The sequence below is a fragment of the Lontra canadensis genome, unplaced genomic scaffold (assembly GCF_010015895.1).
Source record: "Lontra canadensis isolate GAN:19392208 unplaced genomic scaffold, GSC_riverotter_1.0 scaffold71, whole genome shotgun sequence".
Classification (NCBI taxonomy): Eukaryota; Metazoa; Chordata; class Mammalia; order Carnivora; family Mustelidae; genus Lontra; species Lontra canadensis.
Genome location: NW_022631065.1, coordinates 10,815,181 through 10,830,054, shown reverse-complemented (window position 1 = coordinate 10,830,054; position 14,874 = coordinate 10,815,181). Strand labels below are relative to the sequence as shown.

Here is a 14,874-nt window from a genome sequence, read left to right as displayed (position 1 = left end):
CCCCATTAACAAGAAATCAGGGTGGGGAAAGGGTAGAATCAGGTGGATCATTGTCACTGTGGGTCCACCTAGAGGTTAGAAGCAAGGTCTCCCGGGGGGGTGAAGGGCTGAGGAGGAGAGAAAATCAAAGACCTGGTGGAGTCCTGCCACCAAAGGCAGTCAGTAGGGGTGGGTCACCCATAGCTACCAGAATCCCACCTCCTACTCCTCCGCTCAAAGTTTCCAGAGCACTGTGAGGGCTGACAAGCACTGGCTCTGAAGCCTGGCAGGATGCATAGGTCCAAATCCTGACCTAGTGGCTCTTGCTTCGTGAAATGGGCATCATTATATCACCGACCTTATAGAGTTGCTACCAGGGTTAAAAGAGACATCGAGTTTAAAGCGCTCAGCCAAACGCGGAATCTGCACAACAATCACCGATTTTGCTCTTACCACCACCGGCGCTGGGATTGAGGCCTCCTGCGACTGAGTCTCAATTTTATTCTCAACAACTGGGAAAACTGAGCGTCTGGACTATGAGCCGGAGAAGGCCGGATCCACACCCTCCCTCCACCCGGGAACCGGGACAGGGCGCGGGGCACGGAGGTGAGGAGACGGGGCCCCAGAGCCCGGCCGGCAGCGGCTTTGCCTTCAGTCGACCACCTGAATCTCTTCTTCTGTCAGGTGGTGCCCGGAGTCCCGCGGGCCGGGACCCGGGCCGCCATCCGGCCGCTGCAGGCCGCACGGGACTTCGGGGGACAGCGCACTCAGCGAGGCCACGTCGGCGCGCATCTCCTCCACGTCGCGCCTGAGCTTGGCTCGCCGGTTCTGGAACCACGTGACAACCTGTGCGTTGGCCAGACCGAGCCTCGCCGCCAGCCCGTCGCGCTCCGAAGGCGCCAGGTACTTCTGGAAGACGAAGCGCCGCTCCAGCTCCAGCACCTGCTGAGCGGTGAACGCTGTGCGTGACTTGCGCCGCCTGCGGCCAGTCGGGCCGGGGCCCAGCGCACCCGGGGCTGCGCGGCCTGCGAGGATAGGGCGGGGGTCAGTCTCCGGCCTGCGGGAATCGGGCTTCTGCCGGGAAGGGAAGCTGAGGCGGGGGCGGGGTTGCGGGGGGGCTGTTGGGGTGGGGGGGTAGCTTAAGCCAGGGGCGGGGAGGCAGAGGTGGGAGAAGGCAGACCGGCGCCAGAACCGCAGCCGCTTACCCAACCAGGGTTCAGGCCGAGAGGGGAGTGGGGGGCATAAAGTGAAAAGGGCCACGTGGATATGGGAGGCAGCAGTCTTGAGGGCATCTTGCGGAGGTGAGGGAGTGGAAGGAGGACGGGCCAGAGACGACTTGGCGCAGAGGCAGGCCATCTGGGGCAGGACTTTCGAGGCCTTGGGACCGGCACCGAGGCGGGGACCGACCGTGGTCAAAGTAGGGGCAGCTGGCCCCGGACGATGAGTGTTAACAGGAACAGGACCATGGCCTTCTATCGCACGGGTCACGATGGGCACTCTCGGTTTACTCTTCTTTAGTGACACGGCGCCTCCTCCTCCAGCCCAAAAGGGAGGTATGGGGAATCAAAGGGGTAAGGAGAGGCGAAGTACGTGGTCCCCCTATCCCTGCCTCCACAAGGACCTTCTGCTCCTGTGCGTTCTCCTGAAGAGAGCGGCGTGGAGCGGAGCAAGGTCCCCCGGAGAGGCCGGAACCTCGCCTCCCAGCGCTTTCTGCACCGCCCTTGCCCTAGCTCATTCGTTTACAGCCTCCGGCTCAGGCCTTTTGTCTCCTCACGGGTCTCTCTCTGTCGCGATTGGCCCGCCTACGGTGAACGGACCCACGGGGCACTCGCTTCTCGACAGACCGACCCTTCCCCTCGGCGCTGGCAGCCTCCAGGAGCGGCCGCGAAGCCTGGGAACTATGAAGGGGAGGGGAGGATCGGGAGATGCAAGTCCCGGCACGTGAGTTGAGGGCAGGGAGCGGATTAGGGTGGCGGCCAGGGTGAACGAAGGTTCGAGACCGGGACCGGGAGGAGACAGATGGGGAGAAGGTGGAGTCAAAGTGCGTGACCTCGCCGGCGCTGTACCTTCAGAGGACTCCGGAGCGTGCCCGTCGAGTCCGAGGAAAGTTTTACTGGTCAGCTCCTCCAGCGCGCACAGAGGCGACGTGGGACCGGGGCTCAACTCTGGAAGCTGAGACGTAGAAGGTCCTCGGGTAATCCTGCGCGGGCCTAGGATGTCTGCGATGCTGAATAGTGTCCGGGGTGTCCGAGGCTGGGGTCCCGAGTTCATGGCCGCTCGGGTTGTGGCGGTCCCGCCGCCGGATGCGATCCGCTCCGCAGCTGCCTGGGCCCCAGCGCGCGGTTCCCGATCTGGGCCCCCCGCCTGGGACCCGCCCCCCGCGCTGGGCCCGAGCCCCCTGTGCCCCTCCTCCTGCGCCCCCAACCCCCAACTTGGGGCCACGTGGTGGGTCTGGAGCTAGTAGATAACCCGGCAGCGGTATTTCTACAGGGTGGGGAGGCTCGAAGAGAAGCCTCAGAACAACCTGCCGTACCGGGCCGCTGAGCTGCTTCGCGCTGCGGGGTGCGGCCCGGTGCACATTCTGGCTGGACCCTTCCTGGACGGCCCCTAGTTTCTGTGTGTCACTGACTCCCCGCCAAGCCGCTGCTCTGGCTCATAAACTAGTCGGCAATAAAATTGCTTCCCCTGGCCCCAGCAGATGGGGATTTGCAAAATTCCGAGAGGGATACCAGAGCTGAGTGTTCTAGGATGTCCGATCTCTCCTAGGAAGGACCTCAGTCTCCCGTCCTAGCCCCCTCGTCCCCGCCCCACCCCTGCGGAACGCTCTTAAAGAGGTCCTGGCGGCTGGAAGTTATTAGTGCGGCGCGAGGCTGCTGGGGGGAACTCGAGACTCGGCAGGACCTGGCCTGGCAGAGTGTCTGCAACCGGGAGCATTGGGGATGCGATGTGGAAGCAAAGGCAGGTGAGCGCACTCCTCTGGCTCTCTGGACCCAGGCCAGTCCACCGCGACTCAGAGGCCCTGGGAAAGTCAAAGCACACGAAGAAGCGGAGGAGACCTGGGCCTCAGGAGAGAGGACACAGCAAATCCAGAGCTAGCGCTACTGCCTGGGCTGGTCTTTGCCAAGGAAGTCTGGCCTCCACAGAGACCCATCAGCCGATCTGTCTTTGCCTCCTTATTAAGCTCCTGTAGTTCAAATAAGGATTCCCCAGCCTGGGAAGCCCAGAAACCACTGTGTAGGAGCAGCAATGGGAAGGGCCACTGGTCACGCCTCATAGAAAAGTGACCTGAATGCCAGACTTCATGGACCCAACCAGATCCTGGGACAGAAACCCCTGCCACCTCGGGGACAAACTCTAAGGTCTAATATATTCATTCCTTTTTTCTTTTTAAGATATTATTTGAAAGACAGCACACAAGGAGGAAGCGGGCTCCTGAGCCCGACCTGGGGCTCAATCCCAGGACTCCAGGATCATGACCTGAGCCAAAGACAGACACTTAACCGCTTAACTGAGCCACTCAGGTGCCCCAGGGATATTCATTCCTATCCGTTTTTGTGTCCTTTTCTTTCTTTTCTCCCCCACCTGTTCCAGTACTTAGCTCACACCTAGGTGAGCACTCCACAGTGCTCCTTTGTAGGAAGAAGGCAGCTCTGGGAGAGGGCTGCTTCACCAGTGGAGGCCCAAGAAGGCATGTTTTGTTCACATAAACATGCCCAAATAGCTAGGGGATTCACAGCTGAGAGAGAGAAGCCCCACCACTCCCAAGGAGCTCACCATTCCTAAGAGACATGCCTCCACAGGATTCTTCTGGTTTTTTCCAACAGTGCCAAGAAGAAGTCCCTCCTGGACTGGCCATCACGTCACCTCTGTAGACCTCTGCACCTCCCACCGCTTGTGCAATGACCCTCTGTGCCTATTCCCCGGGGGCAAGTGGAGCCTGCAGCTGAGGTGCCCTAAACAGAGCTTGGGAGATCTAAGGCAACTGGGCCGAAGACTCTTTAACAAGGACCAGAAGGCGCTTTGATGGTGGGGGTGAGGGAACCTCACATAGCCCGAGGCACTGGCCTGGCCCACCACCAAACAGAGGCAGAGAAACACCGGGTCCTCTTGGTAAGACCCCTCCCCGCTCCCCCAGACACACTCAGTACGTTGGCAGCCTGAGCAGCACACTCAGCCCAGCGGGCCACTGCTGGGGCTGAGAGCAGAGCCAGGCCACAGCAGAAAACCCAGATGCCTCAGGACCTTGCTAATTGGTTACTAATAGGGGGAGGTGGAAAGGGGCCAAGAGAGACCCTTCTGGCTGGAAGCCTCAGTCCTCTGAGGTTTCACTTAATCTGCATTTAAAGAGGGTCTCAGGAGCCTGCTGGAATTGCCTAGCTCATGTCCCAAGCCTATCACCAAACAGACACTCCTGTGTCCTCTGCGTAGCTTTTAGGTCATCTCTTCCTCGCTCTCAGTTACTAGTGTATTTGTGGGGAGTACCCTCTCTCCTGAAGGGCCTTTGCCTTCCTCCTCTTCCATCTCTCCCGCCTATCTTCTCCGCCCACCCCCCCAGCAACCAGGCTCAAGTAATGCGGTTGGACAACGGAGTTGGGCGATCCTCATTTGGGGGACAAGAAAGAGAAGGAGAGACTAGTAAAGGCAGAAGGCCACTGACAGCAGAGCCTGTTAAGGTCAGCCCAGCGGCCAGGGACGTGTCCAGACGATGGTGAGGCCACAGTAGGGGACTTCTTCCAGCAAAACCTCTGGAACCTGAGCTGGGAAGAAACTAGATCCGCTGATGGGGGTAGGAGGAAGGTGAATGATTAATGAGGGAGATTAAGAGATGAAACCTGGGTTCTGGGTTGGGGGTGGGGAGGAGGTTGTGGAGCTCAGCTGTCTTGTAGGCTTCCCTCACCCATACCTCCCACCCCAGGGTCCAACGCTCCCTGTCCCGGGCCTCCTTCGCAGAGGGATTCATAGATACACACCCCCACCCCCTCCTCCACCCCCGTCTGTGATGGAGGTTTTCCTCTCTCAGGATTCTCAAGCAACCCCTTGTGGTCTCCCATCTCCTCGGATTCCCCTCATTGTCCTTTCAGACATTTGGGGTCCTCTGCTCCTCCCCGTTATCCAGATCCCCACATTCCAACTTTCACTCCCTCAGGAAGATGCCTCTACTCCTATTTAAGGATGCTTTCTCACACCTCTGTTCATCACCTCCTTTCAGATGTCCTTTTCCTTGTAGCCCCATCTTCTCCCTCATTCCCTGACACCATACCTCTCAACCACCTTGCCCACCTCAGCCTCCCATCTGGTGGGTTCCCTGACCCAGGCTCACCCCAAACTGATGCCCCTCTTCTTGGCAGAGATCTGCTCAATAAACAACCTTCAGTCTCCAAATTTCCCTTCCGGGGCATTCCTTTGAATTCTGTGAATGTAAAGGGAAGACTGGGGGATTTTCGGAATAACCCCCTCAGGGAGGTGGAAGGACAAGAACAGTCATAGAGAGGTGCTTGGCTGCCCCTTTAGACCCTTAGGGAAGTCCGTTAGCCAGTAAGAGGGAAGTGCGAGTTAAGGGAGGAAACTCCAGGCAGCGGGGTGGGGCGGGGCAACCCTTCATCTATCACACTTCTGAGCTTGTTTTCTCTTTCAGAAAATGTTGCGGAAAAGAATTGACTCAGACACTTGACATTTTAGTTTCATTTCTTGGAGGGCCTTGCTTGGGTCTGTGATCCTGTGGCAGCCCTGTACGCTGGCTCACCGCCCCCGTTGTTCTGTGGTTATGGAGGTTGTGTGCGCCAGGGGAGTGGCAGAAGACTCAGACCCCATCCTCGACACACACCACACACACACACACACACACACACACACACACACCCCACCCCACCCCCTCTGAGACCCACTGCTCCACCACCAGTGAAGTCCCTTTTCCCTCCTTTTCTGCCCAACCCTGGTGCTGGGAGAGACAGGCCAGGCTGAGGGGGACTGGTTCTCCCCTGTGCCAAAGGTGAGGGCAAATCTCGGTGCCCCTTTCCCCCAGGTGAGTGTGGACAGCTGAAATGGCTAGATGAGAAGGGGACGGGGCAAGGGCCAACTCGACCCAGCAAGTGAGTGACTGACGCCTCCACCCAGAAGTGCCGCAAGGTCAAGGGCAGCACCCCCTGGAGAAGGCCAGCTGAGAGCTGGCCTGTTTGAACACAACCAAGTGACCAAGAGCATTCTCGTTTGCCCAGCTCAAGAGAACTAGGTTTGATTCTCTCCGTGGTGCAGTTCTTAACCTGAGTGACCCTGGCGGACGGACTCTGTGAGGCGCATGCCAGGGAGGGGATAAGGGACTCATAAAAAGGGGAAGAGCAGCGCTCTGCCCTCAGCCCACAGCTGGCCTGCATCAGTCACCTTGGGAGATGGGAGACGCACTGCAGCTGCCTCTGCCACAGCCGCTGACAGACACAAAGAAGGTTCTGCTGAGCTGGGGGCGAGGGGAGGCTGCCTGCTGCACCCCAGATCCCCGCCTGAGCACCTTCTGCTGCCCCTTGGCCTCAAGCCATTCGCTGTTAAAAGCCTCATCCTGAGGCCTGGTTCCCAGGTCAGCCTTATCTTCTGACTGGGCCTTCTTGATGTCAAGCTGCTGCCAAGCTCCAATCAGATGAGTCCCCAACTCCTGCAGCTGCTTGGGGACCCAAAATATCCTTAGGAGCATTTCTACTCTCTATCCCCCTCAGCCCACACCTCTGGGGGTCGTGGTGGTGGTGTTAATTCCTTAAAAATGCCCTTTCACCTGCAAACCCCTGGAGAACAGCCTCGGTGGGGCATGCTTGAGTGGAGCCCATGCCGTGAGTCCCAGAAGACAGGGGAGGAGCCCAACGGATGCAGATATCATTGACCCCAAACCTCAAGATATATGCTAGCTTAGAGGCAGGCACAAAGGGGTGCAAAAAGCCTGTTCTGGTGATGAGAGGGTTTCCTGGAGGAGGTGATACTTGGGCCTTGAAAGAACAGCTGGGTATGGGGTGAGGGAGAAGTATTCTAGGCATGAAGTCAGAAACGTGCGACAGTTTGGGAATCGTGGAGATTCTGTCGGGCTGAAAGTTCTACAGTGTCCCCACCCTGGTCCTCGCTGTCTGCCCATTACACTTGAGGGCTCTTCCTTGCTTTCTGCAGTCCCTCCACACTGTGCTCTTCCGTGACCTACAAGCTTCATCTGTGTGTAGGGAAGGCCAGGTCTACTGTGCACTGGTCACTATGCTCAGGCCCCTCAAACGTGCCGCCCACCCCGGGACGCCCCAGGCTTGGGCTCTTTAGCCAGTTCACACCATCTTCACGGAACTCCTCCCCTAGGTGTTCTGCCCCCATCTTTATCCCTGGAAGCTCCATGCCTTCAGCCCTCCCCAGCCATGCACAATGACCCCTTTGAATTCACTGGAGTCAGACTTGGGCCCGTAGAAGACTTAGGCTCCAAAGTTGAGTTCTGGCAACATTGATGCTGCTGGCTCCTTTCCCATTCGTCCCAGATTCAGCCACAGCCCATTAGCTTCCTTCAGGAACTTCTTCCTCCATCTGTTACTGTCCCAGTCAGACAAGTTTCTGACTACCCTACTGAGGGGCTACAGAACAGGGAGACTGGCTGAATTTATGCCCAGAGCCCAGGGCTCATGGCTGGGCTCATACAGTCAAGGAATGTTTGCTGAATTAATCAAGGAAATTAACAGCCTTGCTGCTTTCCTCTTGTTACCTGAAGTTGCCTTTGCTCTCCTGGGCACCACCTTCCCTCTCCTCACCCTAGCTTCACCTAATCCAGGTACCTGAAGGCCTACTGAATCCTGTATGGACAAGCATGTCTCCAACTCAACACCCTTGTGCTCCCTCTGTCCTAACCCCCTATTTAAAAAAAAAAAAATTTATTCTTATATATTTTTTAGATTCTTTGGAATTTTCTTTAAAATATATCAATCTTCGGGGTGCCTGGGTGGCTCAGTGGGTTAAAGCCTCTGCCTTCAGCTCAGGTCATGATCTCAGGGTCCTGGGATCGAGCCCCGCATGGGGCTTTCTGCTCAGCAGGGAGCCTGCTTCCCCCTCTCTCTCTGCCTGCCTCTCTGCCTACTTGTGATCTCTCTCTCTGTGTCAAATAAATAAATAAATAAATAAATAAAATATCAATCTCCTTCAGTCCTGCAGTGGTCCCTGTCCAACCCTAGCCCTACCCTCACTGCTCTTGAGTTAGGACACCTCCACTCAAACCTGTAGCATATGCTACAAAATTCAGGTACAGTGAGAACTCCCCTCCAGAAAGCCTTCCCTTCACCCGCCCGCCCCCCCAAAAAAAAGGCTGGTATGGGTAACCTGGTTCCACTTAGCTCACCTTCTGAGTTTTATATGTGTAGGGTCCTCTATCCCTCTCCTTTGCCTCTCCTTTGGCAATTCACTGAGGGACCACGGACATAGAGAGGCCCTCCTTCAAGATGAAACTCAGAGGATTTCTGAGGGAAGCAGAACACAGAACAAAGCATGAGTATGTGGAAGGAAGAAAGGAAAAAAACAGATGCTTTTTAAAGTTTTTATTTCAAAAAATAAAGCCACAGTTTATTTCACATAAATATCTGGGGAAGGAAGGGGACAGGGATGTAGCGGGGGCTTGGCCCCTACCTCCTCTTCTCTTTCACACTGTATTGTAAAAGCAAAGGGGATGGCTAAGGAGAGAACAAGCAGAAGAAGCAGTCAGTGGGAGCTTCTAACCCAAAACACCCACTCAGCCCACTGCTGCCCTGGGGACTGCCTTGACCCCAGCTTACCTTGCCAAACCAGCGGGACAGCCATATCTGCTTCATGGTCATGTGATCTGGGAGAACTTCATTGTCAAAAAGGAGCTGTACCTAGGAGGGGAAATGGGGGCACAGCTTTACAAACTGCTCTCTTGGGGTGCCTGGGTGGCTCAGTGGGTTAAGCCTCTGCCTTCAGCTCAGGTCATGATCTCAGGATCCTGGGATCGACCCCACATTGGGCTCTCTGCTCAGCAGGGAGCCTGCTTCCTACCCTCTCTCTGCCTGCCTCTCTGCCTACTTGTGATCTCTTGCTCTGTCAAATAAATAAATAAAATCTTTAAAAAAAAACCAAAAAACTGCTCTCGCATGTAGGTCAAGAACTACCATGATCTATTACAGATTCTGTCCCTCCCTTTCAACCCCTTCCTTCCCCAAAAACCTACTGTAGAAATACTTACATGCTGGGGATTTAGCATTAAGCGGTGACACAGGACCCTCCGGAGATGACGAACTTCAGCTCTAACAGAACATCGGACGTATTTGTTCTGGGGACAGAGATGGAAGGCAAGAGGAAAGGTGTGTCAGGGAAGGGCCACAGGGAAGTGAGTGTCCTTAGAGAGGCCCTCCCCTCAGCCCCTCTCACCTGCAGGATGCTTTTATTCTTGTCTTTGCCAGAACTGGGGGAAACAGACACAAGTTAGGGAGTCTGATCCTTCCCAGTTCCCACCCAGCACTATGGTATACTCTCTTCAAGGGAACAGACACTCCCTCACTGCAAGCCCCTCCCTGGTTCTGAGTCACTGACTGTTACTGCAGACAGTTCAGGACCTGCTCCTTACCTCAGCCGTTCCAGGCACAGGCTCAGCTGCTCATCATAGCGATAGTAGTGGGCTTTTGAATGGTCAAAGCTGCTGAAAGGGAGGCCGAGGTTGCTCAGGGCTGGCTCTAAGAAAGAGTAGTGAGGACAGTGGCACAGATTCCATATTCCTTTTCCCCCAGAGAGCAAAACTGGGCAAGAGGGATGTTCTGGGGGTTTTTTCTTACCCTCCTGCTGCCAAGGAACATACCTTCCCCACTGGGTTGGGTGACCCGGTCCAAGCCTCGGGACTGGTAGAATTCTCGAATCCGTTTCTCTTCACCTAGAAGGGAGGGGAGTGTGGGAAATAAAGTATTAGCCCTCCCTCATACTTTGTCCCCATGACTGTCAACCTCTTTACCTATGTGATTCCCACCAAAGCCCTTGTCATCTCCAGCATCAGTCCTCTAGAGGCCCGTCAAAGTTAGGGTGGTCACTCACTGTCTTGTAAGCCAGGCACTAGCTTGTACACGATGTCCTGCATGACCCGGTCCAGTTTGAGGTTGAGCAGTGGCTGTGTCTCGTGGATCTTGATGTTGCACATGGGGCAGTACTTACTGGTTTGGAGGTACTTCACAATACAACTCTTGCAGACTGCAGGAAGAAAAAAGCAGACTCTTGGGCCCGCTGGGGATGGGATTTGTGCGCTAGGTAGGGTGCCTGGGTGGTTGGCAGCAGGCAGCCAGCAGTGTGGCAACCGGCTTGATGGGGACTAGGGCCTGGAAGAACCAGCCAGGGTCCAGGGCACTCACACGTATGAAGACACTCTGTGATGGTGGTAGCATCCACGAAGTAGCCAGCGCACAGGCAGCAGACGATGTGCTCATTCAGGTCTTTGATCTTTACTCGGACCTCCTCCTGCGGATCCAGTCTCCGTCACCGATCACCCACTCCAACCCCAATCATACGCCTTCCCAGCTCGGGAGATGCCTTTCAACAAACCCCACGGCCAAGTCTCGCACCCTGCGCGGTCCGCAAGGGATTAGTTCCCGGGAGCGGACACTCCCCCTCCGCCCAGTAGGGGGCTCCGCGCCCAGCGGGGGCTCCCTTCACTTGGACTCGCCCGACCTTCCTTTCCCAGGGGAGACTACACGACGTGGGCGGCACAATGCGCAAGCGTCCTAGCTCGGAGTTTGGCAACCCGACCGCAATCGCGCAGGCGCATTGGGTACCCTGTCTCTGCGCAGGCGCACTGGGCGCCAGGCCAGCCACCGCCCGTCCTCCAGCCGGCCCCAGTTCGCACAGCTAGCCGACCACAGCAGTAACCCTGCCGCCCCTGCACCTCGTTCCGTAGCGGGTCCATCTTGTACACTGACTGGAGCTGGTTCCGAAGCCTCATCGCGATCGCAATCTGGCCCCCCTGAGGAGACGCCATCTTAAAGGCTGATCCCGGCCTGCCACTTCCGGTGCCGCCTGCGGGGCGGGACTTGTCGCCCAGCAACGAGGGCTTAGGTCTTTTCGGATTCGCTGACCCTCTGTAAGGCCCCGCCCATGTCCCTTTCTCCCCGTGTGCTCACCTGAGCCCCACTGGCCCCTCCCCCTCCTCAATCCGTAATTAAGGAGGGGGTTTGTGGGGAGGGGGTCCTATCTCACAGACCTCTTGTAGTAATCATCACAATAGACCCTACCCTACCCCGGGACTAACTTTTGGAGCCAGCAAAAGACTGCCCCCTTCTACCCCAAAGGGCCCAGCGGTCTCCGCCCGCCGCCGATCAGGGTCGATCTCCCGTGACCAGGACCCCGCTAGAGAAACCCCTCCTGGGTCCTTTCCTCGTACTGTAGCCCTCGTCGGTTGACGCGTCCACGTTACGGATCTTCATCCGGATGGCAGGCCTTCTCCCGGCTCCACGGCGGGAGTTTCTCCGGGCTTTGCGGAGTCTCGGGGAGGGTGGCGGGGAGGGAGAGACCCTCAGGGACTTGGTGTAGTGATCTTATTCGCCCCCCCCCTCCCCTGCCGCCGGGGCTTGTGGAGGGGAGGGGGGGGGCAGACCCCGGTTAATGATGATGATTCAATCATCGGCGCCTGCGGAGGCCTGGGACAGACTAATGCAGAGCAGATGCCGAAGGAGGAGGGGAGGAGGATTGGGACACTACGGCACATAGACACGCCGAAGCAGCAAGAGACTGCAGTAGCATAGGCCCAGCCCCGTACTCAGGAGAGTCTTAGGAGCTCTAGACCTTGTACACCGTGATCTCTAGGTACTTCCAGTGGGACTGAAAACCAAGGATAAGTTTACTGTGAAGTATTAACATCAAGTGTAGTTGGGAGACTCAAGGGAATGATCCCAGTGGAGACCACCGAGGGCGGTCTTCCTTTCTGGAAGAAGTGGGACATTGTGTGGGCACAATTTAGAGAATAGGGTTGGGATGCGTGGATAAGAAGTAAGGTGGGAAAAGAAAAAAAAGGCAGAGTGAAGGGGAATGACTGGAAAGACGAACAGGAAGGCCACGGTGTGGATTTGAGAGTAGTGATAGAAGCAAGGCCTCGTGGGGCTGGGACTTTAGCCTAAGGGCAATAGGGAGCTAGCAGACATTTTTTTTGAAGGGAGGGAGTTACCCTATGAAAGAAACATTTTTGCTCATTTATCTTTGAATAATTGGAGTGGATAAGCAGCAAGAAAATATGAGATGTGATTTTTAAATCAACCCCTTCTCACTACAACCACTGCTTACCTCCCCAGTCCAAGATACCATCATCTGTCCTCTGGATGATTGATTGCAGTGGCTTCTGGCCGGCTTTCCTTGCTCCACGTTTCCATATGAATAAAAAGGATATAAGGAAAGTTTTTTGAGTTGATGGATGTGTTATCTTGATTGTGATGGCTTCATGTGTGTACACATACACTTTTATACACTTTAAACATGTACAGTTTATTGTATGTTAATTTACCCTAAGAAACTTGTTTAAAGAAAAGCACAATATTTTAAAATCAGGCATCTTTTCCTTAACCTAATAGCTTCCATTTTCAGGATAAAAGCCCAAGTCCTATAATGCTTCAAGGCCTTGCATGGTCTCTCCAGCCATACTGGACCCCTTACTGTTTGTTCCACAGATAACACCAAGATATACTTGCATTATCACCAACTTGAAATGATTAGATATCTAAACAATTCCTTTCTTCCTCCAGGTTGTTATTCTGTGAGGCCCTCTGTGATCACTTTAGATAAATCACGACCCCTGTCCTTTCACTTTCCCCCTTTCCTTTATTTTGTTTTCTTCTTAGCATTTATTATTATTTAATATATATCTTGTGTTTTACCTGCCTCCCCCGCTAGAATATAAGCTTTGTATGGCAGGGATTTTTTTTCTTCTGTTGTGTCTGCAGCTCTATTTCCAGTGCCTGGTGTGTGGTAGGAGTTCAATCAAAATTTTCTGGATGAACAACTGAATAAATGTATGTTGTGGTAATGATGGCCTAGATTAGGTTGTATCAGTGGGAATGGGAAGAAAGGACTGTATATGAGACATTTCAAAGGGAAGCATAGGAGGGAGTGAATGAGGAGCTTGGGAGGTGAACACCTCCTCCAGCCTGCCGGACTTTAAGGTGGCTGCAGCAAAGGCAGGTGGAGCTCACCAGAAGGTTAGGACAGAGGGTTGGAACACAAGAAGTGTCAGAGCCAAGGATAGAGGTCCCGAGTTTTCTGAGTGGATATAAGAGATGGGACTATTAGAACAGATGAAACCTTCAGCAGATAATAGAGAGGGAAAGCTGAAGTCTGAGCTCTCAGAATGCTCAGTCTTCAGTGGAAAAAGTGAAGTCGGTGGAGAAAAAAATGTAAGCCTTGACTACGGAAGCCTAAGATGTAAAATAAGACAGTATTACAGAAACCAAAAGGGATATTTCAAGAAATATTTGGTAATCACCAGAGCAAAATATGTCGAGAAATCCTTGATAATAGACACCGGAGCTCTTTGAAAAAGAGTGTGGTAAAGCCAAGTTGTAGTGGATTAAAATAATAAAGGATGAGGGGCACCTGGCTGGCACAGTCAGTAGAGCCTGCTACTTTTAACCTTGGGGTTGTGAGTTCGAGCCCCACACTGGGTGTAGAATTACCTTAAAATTAAAATTAAAAGAATAAACGATGAGGAAGTAGAGGAAGTGGTTGTGTGGAGTACAAGGGAAAGGAAAAATATAAGGTCTCTTGAAGAGTCAGGCAAAGATTTTTGTCCAGGTAAAATAGACCTAAGACAGTTGGGGGTAGGAAGGACTAAGCTAATGAGAGAAATAATGATGATACAGAAGTGGGGACCATCTCATGGGAAAGATACTGCACAAAAAGCAGGAAAGAAGGGACGACACTGGAGCACAGGCTGGGGACATGCCTCTTCCTGTGAAGCTGCAAGTTTGAAGGCCTGAAAACGAAGGTTGGGGACCACATGCACATAGGGGTCCTGTGCCTGGATGGAGGGGCCCTGACCTCCATCTTAGATATAAACTAGCAGGAACCACCTTTTCCAGGGAATCGGGATCAAAGAGCTGGAGACAAGCAGAGGAATTCCTAGGACTGTGGCTGACAGAATTGAATACTCTTTTTTCTTAAAAATAGGGCACTCAGGGCACCTGGGTGGCTCGGTGGGTTAAGCCGCTGCTTTCGGCTCAGGTCATGATCTCGGGGTCCTGGGATCAAGTCCCACGTCGTCGGGCTCTCTGCTCCTCAGGGAGCCTGTTTCCTCCTCTCTCTCTCTAACTCTGCTTGCCTCTCTGTCCACTTGTGATTCTCTCTGTCAAATAAATAAAATCTTAAAAAAAAATAGGGCACTCATTTCTTTTTTTGTAACTCCCCGGAAGATGTATATACATTACTGGGTTTGTGACCATTCTCCTCCAAGGGTCAGCTGGGCGATCTCTGGATGGCAGTGCCATCAGGGCTGACCTCAAAAGGCAGGGTGAACTGTCAGCAGGAATACAGGTCTTCCTTCCTCACTGATTCATTCAAAAAGGATTTATTCAGCCTGATTGCAGACACACTAGACCCCAGCCTTTCCTCAGAGGTCCACGCACTGGAGTGGAGAAAAGGACTGACAGATTCTTAACCTGCAGGCCAGAGTCTTTACTTACTTTGCTGTCTCCCTAGGCTCTCCGTTCTCATTCAGGGGATCCAGCCCAAATGGCCTCTGGAGGTTTTCCCTGCCTGAACAGCAGAAGTTTCATGGCCCCTAGTAGCCCCACTTCTCTACTGCTGAGAAAGGGTGCATGGGCTTCAGTGAGGGACTAGGGGAGGTGATAATGTCTGTCTTTCCCACCAGCCTATCAAGATAACAACAGGGCTACCAAACTGGTGGGAGCCCCCCACCCC

General features: G+C 54.3%; 2 protein-coding genes and 1 long non-coding RNA gene across 4 annotated transcripts; 1 reads left to right on the top strand and 2 right to left on the bottom strand.

The window, feature by feature from the left end:
• Window positions 1-460: 460 nt before the first annotated feature.
• LBX2 (ladybird homeobox 2) lies at window positions 461-4,523 on the bottom strand. The gene is made up of 3 exons (XM_032880739.1): window positions 3,754-4,523; window positions 2,046-2,304; window positions 461-1,004 (listed from the first exon to the last, which is right to left on the bottom strand). The coding sequence occupies exons 1-3, from the start codon at window positions 3,754-3,756 to the stop codon at window positions 631-633; spliced, it is 636 nt and encodes a 211-aa protein (XP_032736630.1). The 5' UTR covers window positions 3,757-4,523; the 3' UTR covers window positions 461-630.
• Window positions 4,524-4,973: 450 nt separating this feature from the next.
• On the bottom strand, window positions 4,974-11,263 carry PCGF1 (polycomb group ring finger 1). 2 transcript variants are annotated; one of them, XR_004385356.1, is made up of 11 exons: window positions 10,859-11,263; window positions 10,329-10,434; window positions 10,018-10,170; window positions 9,788-9,859; window positions 9,560-9,665; window positions 9,364-9,397; window positions 9,179-9,265; window positions 8,751-8,831; window positions 8,605-8,648; window positions 8,321-8,438; window positions 4,974-5,389 (listed from the first exon to the last, which is right to left on the bottom strand). XR_004385356.1 is itself a non-coding variant. In XM_032880738.1 (9 exons), the coding sequence occupies exons 1-9, from the start codon at window positions 10,949-10,951 to the stop codon at window positions 8,601-8,603; spliced, it is 780 nt and encodes a 259-aa protein (XP_032736629.1). In that variant the 5' UTR covers window positions 10,952-11,263; the 3' UTR covers window positions 8,503-8,600. The 2 variants fall into 2 exon arrangements, 1 of the variants encoding a protein (XP_032736629.1); XM_032880738.1 differs by lacking the exons at window positions 4,974-5,389; window positions 8,321-8,438 and having other exon boundaries at window positions 8,503-8,648.
• Window positions 10,946-12,359, top strand: LOC116881151. The gene is made up of 2 exons (XR_004385357.1): window positions 10,946-11,053; window positions 11,262-12,359. It is a non-coding gene; the product is annotated as an uncharacterized LOC116881151 (long non-coding RNA).
• Window positions 12,360-14,874: the final 2,515 nt, after the last annotated feature.

Excerpts from the sequence above, each read along its gene's own strand:
- LBX2 (XM_032880739.1), bottom strand. Across the intron at positions 1,005-2,045 it reads CGCTCCGGAGTCCTCTGAAG|GCCGCGCAGCCCCGGGTGCG; the intron begins GTACAGCGCCGG and ends CTATCCTCGCAG.
- PCGF1 (XM_032880738.1), bottom strand. The coding sequence starts at position 10,951 with ATGGCGTCTCCTCAGGGGGGCCAGATTGCGATCGCGATGAGGCTTCGG. Across the intron at positions 9,398-9,559 it reads CTGTGCCTGGAACGGCTGAG|TTCTGGCAAAGACAAGAATA; the intron begins GTAAGGAGCAGG and ends TGTTTCCCCCAG. Across the intron at positions 8,649-8,750 it reads TGTCCCGCTGGTTTGGCAAG|CCATCCCCTTTGCTTTTACA; the intron begins GTAAGCTGGGGT and ends TTCTCTCCTTAG.